General features: G+C 36.5%; 1 protein-coding gene and 1 long non-coding RNA gene across 2 annotated transcripts in view; both read right to left on the bottom strand.

Moving 5' to 3' along the window:
* Positions 1 to 253: 253 nt before the first annotated feature.
* The window catches only part of LOC122264680 (uncharacterized), a 13,848-nt gene continuing 4,101 nt past the window's right edge, over positions 254 to 10,000 (bottom strand). Inside the window, exons 2-8 of the mRNA XM_086530562.1 lie at positions 7,204 to 7,299; positions 4,521 to 4,841; positions 4,256 to 4,380; positions 2,224 to 2,361; positions 2,027 to 2,122; positions 593 to 743; positions 254 to 425 (exon numbers count right to left, since the gene is read on the bottom strand). Coding sequence (XP_086386688.1) covers positions 620 to 743; positions 2,027 to 2,122; positions 2,224 to 2,361; positions 4,256 to 4,380; positions 4,521 to 4,820 — 783 coding nt within the window. The 5' untranslated portion in view covers positions 4,821 to 4,841; positions 7,204 to 7,299 and the 3' untranslated portion in view covers positions 254 to 425; positions 593 to 619. The remainder of the gene's footprint in view (positions 426 to 592; positions 744 to 2,026; positions 2,123 to 2,223; positions 2,362 to 4,255; positions 4,381 to 4,520; positions 4,842 to 7,203; positions 7,300 to 10,000) is intronic.
* LOC147467838 (uncharacterized) overlaps positions 9,804 to 10,000 on the bottom strand; it is a 5,269-nt gene continuing 5,072 nt past the window's right edge. Inside the window, exon 2 of the long non-coding RNA XR_015190447.1 lies at positions 9,804 to 10,000. This exon is cut by the window's right edge and continues 278 nt beyond it. This is a non-coding gene — a long non-coding RNA (uncharacterized LOC147467838).

Genomic DNA, 10,000 nt, shown 5'->3' with positions numbered 1-10,000 from the left:
GACTAAAACAATGGATTTACATTCTATATATACACACATCACACTTTTTCTGTGGCAAGTTCCATATTGCTTCTATGTACAAGTGATATTCTTTTTAATAATTGTGAAAAAAACAAACTAGGAAAGGCAAATTGGCAAGATATAAATAAAACAGAAATGCAAATAAACCAGCCTAGATGTTCAGAACAAACAATTTAGATGTTTTCTTTAACATAACATTCTGACTTGTAAATGGATGAAAAAAACAAAAACATATAACAATTCAATTTACTTCATGAAAAACACATAAATAAACATTCACATATATATTCATCAGAGATCTACAAATACCAAAACAAAAATAAAAGACTATGTAGAATACCTCTTAATCTTATCAACTCTTAAAAGCTTCTCCTCTCTCTTTCATCAATTTCCTCCTGTCAATCCTGGAAAAAAGGAAGAAAATCAAATATACATAGACATGAGTAGGTACTATCTCGTCATCATAAAGCTTCAAATCCTCATTCCTCTAGGTTTGCAACCCCATTCTAGACAAAATCCTCAAACCCCTTGCAATCTCTCACATGAATACAAACCAAACATGTCTCCTTACCATTGACCTATTAGATATTGTAAGCCTTCAACCTTTCTTGGCAGACCTGCTATACAACACATTCAACTTATAGCCCTTGACTACCAGGTTTTCAGCTCCTCTGAAAGCTTTCTCCGTTTCCTCTTTGGTTGAGTAGAATGGGGTGGCGTAACTGAAAGGGTCATTCTTATAAGTGTCAAGTGAAGACAATACCATGAGAGAGAGAGAGAAGGAGAGAGAGAGAGAGAGAGAGAAGGAGAGAGAGAGAGAGAGAGAGAGAGAGAGAGAGAGAGAGAGAGAGAAGAGAGGAGGGAGGATGAGAAGGAGAGAGAGAGAGGAGAGTGAGAGAAGAGAGAGTGAGAGGTGTAGAGAGAGAGAGAGAGAGAGAAGAGAGAGAGAGAGGAGAGAAGAGAGAGGAGAAGAGAGAGAGCAACATCAGAAGGGAGAGGAGAGAGAGAGAGAGAGAAGGTGAGAGAGAGAGAGAGAGAGGAAGGAGAGAGAGAGAAAAGAGAGAGAGGAAGAAGAGAGAGAGAGAGAGAGAGAAGAAGAGAAGAGAGAGAGAGAGATAAGAGAAGAGAAGAGAGAGAGAGAGAAGAGAAGAGAGCGCCAGAGAGAGAAGAGAAGAGAGCGCCAGAGAGAGAAGAGAGAGAGAGAGAGAGATAAGATAAGAGAAGAGAGAGAGAGAGAGAGAAGAGAAGAGAAGAGAAGAGAGAGAGAGATAAGAGAAGAGAAGAGAGACTTTTAGAGAGAAGGAGAGTAGAGAGAGAGCAAGAGAGAGAGAGAAGAAGAGAGAGAAGCGCAAGAGAGAGAGAGAGAAAGGAGAGAGAGAGAGTAGAGCAGAGAGAGAGATGAGAGAGAGAAGAGAAGAGAGAGTGAAAAGAGAAGAGAGAAAGAGAAGTGAGAAGAGGAAAGAGAGAGAGAAGAGAGAAGAGAGAGAGAGAAGAGAGAGAAGAAGAGAGAGCGAGCAGAAAGAGAAGAGAGAGAGAGAGAAGAGAAGAGAAAGAGAGAGTCTGATAGAGAGAGAGAGAAAGAGAGAGAGAGAAAGAGAGAGAGAAGAGAGAGATGAGAAGATTAGGAGAGAGAGGAGAGAGAGAGAATGAGTGAGTGAGATGAGTGAAGAGTGAGATAGTGAGAGTGAGAGAGAGTGAGGAGATGAGAGTGGAGTGAGAGTAGATTGCTGGATAGAAGTGATGAGTGAGGAGGTGAGTGTGAGAGTGAGTGTAAGGTGAGAGTTTTAGCGTGAGTTTATGATGTGAGTATGCATATGCCGTGGATTATTATGCATGAGTGTATGCATAAGTATATGTGTAAGAGTGTGTTTAAGTATTTAATAGCCTAAAAAAATATCTTTTAGAAGCAAAAGTCAACAATAATAAAACCTCAATGCAGTTCTAATATTAATGACTGATATATAAATCTCATAAAACTACCAAAAAAAAATATAGTAATAATTACCCTTTAGCAGAATTGAACTTGACGCCTTCAGCAGTTGAAAATGCTTCTTGCAGATCTTCTAGTGTGACCTCTGATGGCACATGGTGAATGTACAATCTGAAAAAAAAATAAATAAATAAATAAACAAAAATAATAATAAATAAAAACAAGGTTAAATAATGAAAGAAAAACAAACAAGCAACTAAAAAGTAACTCACCGGCAGGGATTCACAGTCCTCTTGCCTTCCTTGACCGTGGGGTGTGTCACGCTCTGAATTCCTTCCAATTTCTCTAACTCCTTCTTATTCTTCTTGGCTTCCTCCTTAGTTTTGAACTCAGCAAAGTACGAACCGACCCTGAAAAGCAAAGATATACTTTATCCAGCAATATTCAATATATGAATACAATTAAAACTGTAAAGAGAGAGAGAGAGAAGGAGAGAGAGAAGGAGAGAGAGAAGGAGAGAGAGAAGGAGAGAGAGAAGGAGAGAGAGAAGGAGAGAGAGAAGGAGAAGGAGAAGGAGAAGGAGAAGGAGAGAGAGAAGGAGAAGGAGAAGGAGAAGGAGAAGGAGAGAGAGAAGAAGAAGGAGAAGGAGAGAGAGAAGAAGGAGAAGGGGAGAAGGAGAGAGAGAAGAAGGAGAAGGAGAGAGAGAAGGAGAAGGAGAGAGAGAAGAAGGAGAAGGAGAGAGAGAAGAAGGAGAAGGAGAAGGAGAAGGAGAGAAGAGGAGAGAGAAGGAGAAGAGAGGAGAGGAGAGAGGAGAGAGGAGAAGGAGAAGAGAAGAGAAGGAGAGAGAGAGAGAAGGAAGGAGAGAGAGAGGGAGGGAGAGAGAGAGGAGAAGGAGAGAGAGGGAGAGGAGAGAGAAGAGAGGAGAGAGAGAAGGAGAGAGAGAGAGAAGGAGAAGGAGAGAGAGAGAGAAGAGAGAGAGAAGGAGAAGGAGAGAGAGAGAGAAGGAGAGAGAGAGAGAAGGAGAGAGAGAGAGAAGGATAGAGAGAGAGAAGGAGGAGAGAGAAGAAGAGAGAAGAAGAAGAGAGAAGGAGAAGAGAGAAGGAGAAGAGAGAAAGAGAGAAGGAGAAGAGAGAAGGAGAAGAGAGAAGGAAAAGAGAGAAGGAAAAGAGAGAAGGAGAAGAGAGAAGGAGAAGAAAGAAGAGAGAAGGAGAAGGAGAGAGAGAAGGAGAAGGAGAGAGAGAAGGAGAAGGAGAAGGAGAAGGAAAAAAAGGAGAAGAAGAAGGAGAAGGAGGAGAGGAGAGGAGAAGAAGAAGGAGAAGGAGGAGGGGAGAGGAGAAGAAGAAGGAGAAGGAGGAGAGGAGAAGAAGATGGAGAAGAGGGAGAAGGAGAAGGAGAGAGAGAAGGAGGAGAGAGAGAAGGAGCGGGTGAAGGAGAGAGAGAAGGAGCAGGTGAAGGAGAGAGAGAAGGAGAAGGAGAGAGAGAAGGAGAAGGAGAGAGAGAAGGAGAAGGAGAGAGAGAAGGAGAAGGAGAGAGAGAAGGAGAAGGAGAGAGAGAAGGAGAAGGAGAGAGAGAAGGAGAAGGAGAGAGAGAAGGAGAAGGAGAGAGAGAAGGAGAAGGAGAGAGAGAAGGAGAAGGAGAAGGAGAAGGAGAAGGAGAAGGAGAGAGAGAAGGAGAAGGAGAAGGAGAAGGAGAAGGAGAAGGAGGAGGAGGGAGAGGAGGAGAGGAGAAGAAGGAGAAGGAGAAAAGAGGAGAAAAAGAAGGGGAAGGGAAGAAGGGAGAAGGAGAAGGAAGGAGAAGGAGAAGGAGAAGGAAGGAGAGGAGAAGAGAGGAGAGGAGAAGGAGAAGAAAGAAGGAAAAGGAAAGGAGAAGGAGAAGAGGAGAAGGAGAAGGAGAAGGAGAGAGAAGGAGAAGAAGAAGGAGAAGGAGGAGGAAATTGAGAAGGAGAAGGAGAAGGAGAATAGAGAAGGAGTTAGATGAAGGAGAAGGAGAGAGAAGGAGAAGGAGATAAAGGGAAGGAAGGAGAAGGAGAAGGAGAAGGAGAAGGGGAAGAAGAAGGAGAAGGAGAAGGAGAAGGAGGAGAAGGAGAAGGAGAAGAAGGAAGAAGGAGAAGGAGAAGGAGAAGGAGAAGAAGGAGAAGGAGAAAGAGAAAGAGAGAGAAAGAGAAAGGGGAAGTGGGAGTGGGAGTGAGAGTGAGTGTTAGAGAGAATGAGAGTGAGAGAGTGAAATAAAGAGGAGAGAGAGAATAAAGATTACCTGCAGAAGAGGGAGGAACAAAAAACAAAGCAAAAGATGCCTATCACTCACTGTTTAATCCTAAATGAGATAGCATCCTTGACCTCAGGGGCTTTAGTGCAGATGAGGAGGGTTCGCTCATTGTTCTCCTGCTCTCGCTTCAGGTATATGCTCAGCAGGTCTCCTTCGAGAACCATCTGGGTGAGAGAGGCAATTAGTAAAAGGGATATACTGATCAAGGTTAGATTTATTGGATCCATTCCCATGGCACAGGTATCCATTTATTAATACATTAAATTATCAATACAGAAAGAACTAATGGCCAATCTGAACTCACCGGCTCATTTACATTCTTCTTTTTCTTGTTTTTTGTTCCCGTATCGGTGGATTCTAATTTCGCCTTCTTGTCTGGTGACTGGCTTTCCGCAGGTTCTGCGGTTGAGTTCTTGCGCTTTTTGCGTCTCACTCTCTTCTTTTTGCCTCCCTTTGCCTCATCCTGTGCCTTCTCCTCTACTGGTAGTGTGGCCTCTTTTTCCTTATTCTCCTTTTCTGCTGACTGCTGCTTGATCTCTTTTTTCTTTGCTGGTGATCCTTCAGCCTTTGCCTTTGCGGCTTTGTTTCCCTCTGAAATAGGCATGACTCTCAATTTCTTCTCTATCTGGAAACAAGAGAAGATAAATGAGATCACACGCTTTCCTAGGTAAAGTAAGCTGATGATTTCGTAGGAAGCAAATCACTATTACCATGGTAGTCCTGGAAGAAAGAGGAGTTAATTGTTATTCAAGGAAAGACTAAATTCCATTAAAAATGCACTTTTCTATTCTCAGTCTATTTCCACTTTACTGTATCTATAGTAAAGTGAAAATAAACTGAGAATCTATACAGCGCATTTTTATTGATACAAAAACTAAAAATGGTTTACATCAACCAAGCTAATTTCATACTCTATTTTTGTACCCAGATACACTAATATGCAATTCTATACAAAACCAATTTGACATGACATTCTACACAAAATTCATATAAAACAAGTAATTCTTTCTTTAAGACATATATTATTTACTATATTAATTTGCCTTAGAGTAGCAGAGAGCAACTTCTTTTCTTTTCACAAATTTTCCTAGAGGGATGAAAGGTCAAGGCACGGATGATAAACTGTTACAAGGAGTACCTGGTTCCTCCTGCCATTATAGTTAATGCTAAGCATGGTTGCCTCTTCTTCGGATTATTTCTTGCCCTTTTTTAAAGCATTTCTTTCTTCTCTTGCTCAGTACTTGCATCTTCCTTCTTTTTCATCTTTCCTTTCCCCATTGTCATTAGCACTCTCACGGTTGAACTAATTACAAAGGGCTTGAGATACTTAACCCGTTAACGACGGGTGACGTGTTTTTTCATCATACATGACACAGAAGTTCTGGCCTGATGACAGGTGTCATGACATTTGATTTTGGATCACTGTGTAATTATATTATGCTATGAGTAATGAGTGAGTGAGGATGACAATTGCAGTCATAATTATTATAACTGCCATAATATTAACCGATGGTAAAGGCACATATACTGATCTTTCCCTACTCTCTGATAAAGACCCAAGTGTCATAAATACTTAATTATAATCAGTGACTGTTCTAAAAGGGGAAAAAAAAAAAAAAGAGGAAACATTCCGATACGACCATAAGAAGACACAAAACTAAAGTAACGGCAATAAAGAATAATTAACACAATATAAAATGGACCTTTCTATCACAAAAGATGCTTTAAATTAGCGGTTATACCAACCATGATAATTATTGGTTTCAGATGTATCAGTTCTGACAATGTTTCTTATTAAGTTCTTTTAACAATAAAAAATTCCTTTGAGTTGCATTTTCCTTCTACATTGTTATACTTTAGTGTAGATATGACTGAAGAGCTTCGTCAATAAAATAAAAGCTGGAAAGAAAAGCATACACACAAACACACAATAATAAGTGCAGAAAGGGTAGAGCAGAAGTGCATTTTCAACAAAAACATGCTGATGTCACCCAAAATAATCGTGAGAAAGTAAAGAGAAGGCCGCAATTGCCTATCAAAGCTAGCAAATCTATTACATTTTACATAGCCTACAGGTTCCGCACTCTGCCAAATGTTAAAAAAAAAGAATAATAATAATAATAATAATATCCGCACTCTGCCAAATGTTAAAAAAAAGAAAAATAATAATAATAATAATAATAATAATATCCGCACTCTGCCAAATGTTAAAAAAAAGAAAAATAATAATAATAATAATAATAATAATAATATCCGCACTCTGCCAAATGTTAAAAAAGAATAATAATAATAATAATAATAATAATATCCGCACTCTGCCAAATGTTAAAAAAAAAAAAAAAAATAATAATAATAATAATAATAACAACAATAATAATATCCGCACTCTGCCAAATGTTAAAAAAAAAAAATTATAATAATAATAATAATAATAATAATAATAATAATATCCGCACTCTGCCAAATGTTAAAAAAAAAAAATAAAAAAAAATAAAAAAAAATAAAAAAAAATATTAATAATAATAAACTATGTGAGTAAAGGTGCTTGACGAACCTTTCTCAAGGTTTAAAGTGAAATAATGAAGCTATTTGAGCTCGTATCTTGGCGACTACAGAAGGGGAAGGTTTGAGGTCTTCTGCGTCATGCACGGAGGTCATGAAATAGATTCATGCAGCCACGAACATGACCTGATTACATGATACAGATATAACAAAATCGATGAATGTCTATCTAAGCACACAAACCAGACACTTACTTATATCCATTATTCATAATAAATAGTAGTAAAACAAGACCTACATCAAGACACATCCCGTGAAAAACAACAACAGAATAATAACCTATTTTACACACTTCTCATTCTTGTCTTCGCGTACCCTTCACACTCAGAGCAAGAAGACACTCACTACAACAATTAAATGATCTGTAAACCATCCAACACTCGACAAAATACTTCATAAAATCGAATTTATCTCGCAATACCTACGCAAAGGTTGTCTCGTTGCAGCTGGCGTGTCGTCTGAGACAAGCACGTGTGTTCGTGAAGGAGGTCGAATCCGGAGCCGTTCGTGTAAGACGCTCGCTGTTTTAGGGAAAGACTTATATAAGATTATATATATATGTATATATATATATATATATATATTTATATATATATGTATATATATACATATATGTATGTATGTATAGACATATAAATACATCTATATAAATGTATCTATCTATCCATATATATATATATATATATATATTATATATATATATATATATATATAATATATATATATATATAATATATATACATATATATACATATGTATGTATATATATACATATCTATCTATCTATCTATCTATCTATCTACACACACACACACACACCACACACACACAATTATATATATATATATATATATATATATATATATATATATATATTATATATATATATATATGAAGTTTTACTGAAAATGCTTTTGTAGAAATGACTTTTGGGAGTATTTCGACATTCAAGGATATGGATATACAGGTATATGCTTATTTTGTGCATCTGTATATGTTTGGATGTGTTAATGAGTATCATTGTATGTATTCATAAACATCTAACGGTGAATGTTCAATTCACAATTAAATACAAACATATATACATATTTATACACACACATATACATACATACATACATACATACATATATTTATTCATTTATTTATACAATCATATATAATCATGTAACGGGTATATGTGTGTATCTATGTTCAAATATTATATTCAAAATAAAAATTATACATATTAATTCCTATTTTAAGTTTCTTCATGTGCTCTCATGCATTCTCTGCAATTCATAATTCTTAATGTTACTACCATTTCTTTTTCTCTAACAATTCAGAAATGCTTCATCTTCTTGTCTCTCATATCTTGCATTTCATCAGGATCCTTCTGTGAATCAATATATATTATACTGACACCATTCTTACTAAATCTATGCAGACAAATATTGGAACTGAGGCACACAACATGTTTACAGCCTTGTCTCTTTAAATAGATTGCTACTAAGTCTTCTTGGGTTCACTGACATTTTCCTTAAGTTAAATTATTGTTAATCACTGAATGCAATAAAGATTATAAATATGGGAATACATATATAAAGAAAAGTTAACCTACAAAAAGTTTGAAAAAAAAAAAAAATGTCATCAACAAAAAATAATCATAAATAAGGTAAATAAAACATATAACTTTTCACATATTAAAGATTTAATAGTTTCCAAAATTTACCTAAAGTATGTATTCAACATACATTAAGTCCCTAAAACTAGTAGGAGCACAAAATTACTCATATTTCCCTACAGATTTCTTTCTCATTCTTTTTCCAGCTGTTAGCATCAATTCACTTTATATTTCTTTATAAGTGTCATTCTGTAATAGATCACACACATACACCTTAAGCCTTAAAGGAGTATATAAGGCACTCATAATTAAGTCAGTCTGTCATTTCACCTTGTTTTTATTTTTTTTTAAGTTTTCTGTCTCCAACTATCTCCATCCTTTCATTTTCTTTTCTTTTCTTTCTTTCCTATGAGCACATAGTACATTGTAATCTCATATTCAGGTGTGTATGGTCTATGGTGAAAGATGACACGAGTCCTTTTACTTGCTATTTTCTTCATATCTTAATTACAGGCTCTTTGGATCTGTTTATCATCCCATCCTTTAGAAGTTGCAAAAACAAGAACACTTGCAATAAAGAATTCTCACCTCATGTCTATTACTTTAAATTTAATAAGTTCGTTCCTCTTGATATTGAGAGTAAGTATAGCTCAGTCAGATGCACTTTGTTTATTTCATCATGATCAGATTATCTCAAGGGTTCCTCAGCATCCCGTTTCCCTACGTTGATCAGTGGTAGGAAACCACAAAATGAGTGAGAGAGAGAGAGAGAGAGAGAGAGAGAGAGAGAGAGAGAGAGAGAGAGAGAGAGAGAGAGAGAGAGAGAGAGAGAGAGAGAGAGAGAGAGAGAGAGAGAGAGAGAGAGAGAGAGAGAGAGAGAGAGAATAAATAATTGGAAAACTAACATTTAAAAGACACTTTTTCAATCTAAGGTGCAAAGCATCCCTTCAAAAAGACAAATTTCTCCTTACAGTATAAACTTTGTAGATAATTTCCTCAGTTGGTTGTTTGCAGGGAACTCACAGATCTCCGCTCTTCCCAAAGGCCAACAGTTCAAGTTCTTAAGACCACCTGAAGGGAAAAAGACAAGACACTGAGAATTACAAACTAAAACAAATCACTTTTCGTTAATGCCAAATTTGAACCTTCTATCCAGGTGACTGTCCACCCCCCCAAAAAAGGTTCAAATGACAAAGTTTGGTAAATTTTCACAAAAAGTCTGAAGGAAATTGTTGTCTCCTATACTTATCCTCCCTTCCCTTATCTTCAGTTCATTTATGTTATATGTAAATGTATAAATGGAACAATTACTCTTACCAGTGTGCATTTCATTTAAAGACAGATATGTGAAGATATTTTGTGTTTACATAAAAATAGAAAACAAATGTCTTTTGGGAATTACAAAGGAGGTGGTTTGAAGTGATGTATTTTAATTTTGAGCTTATGTTTACTTTTGATAAGAACTACTGATTGTATATTTACATCCTATTGAGTTTATGCTCAATTACAAAGAATGCATCTGTCACCTAGTTAATTGTATTAAAAATGTATTGACTGGACTTTCATCTTGAAAATATCACAACAAAAAGGGATATACATATAATTAAAATAATATGAAG

Source organism: Penaeus japonicus, unplaced genomic scaffold (assembly GCF_977035675.1).
Source record: "Penaeus japonicus unplaced genomic scaffold, GWHDUDI00000001_assembly GWHDUDI00000033, whole genome shotgun sequence".
In the NCBI taxonomy this organism is placed as follows: domain Eukaryota; kingdom Metazoa; phylum Arthropoda; class Malacostraca; order Decapoda; family Penaeidae; genus Penaeus; species Penaeus japonicus.
Note: the sequence above shows the minus strand (reverse complement) of the source record. Positions and strands in the feature narration are given on the sequence as shown.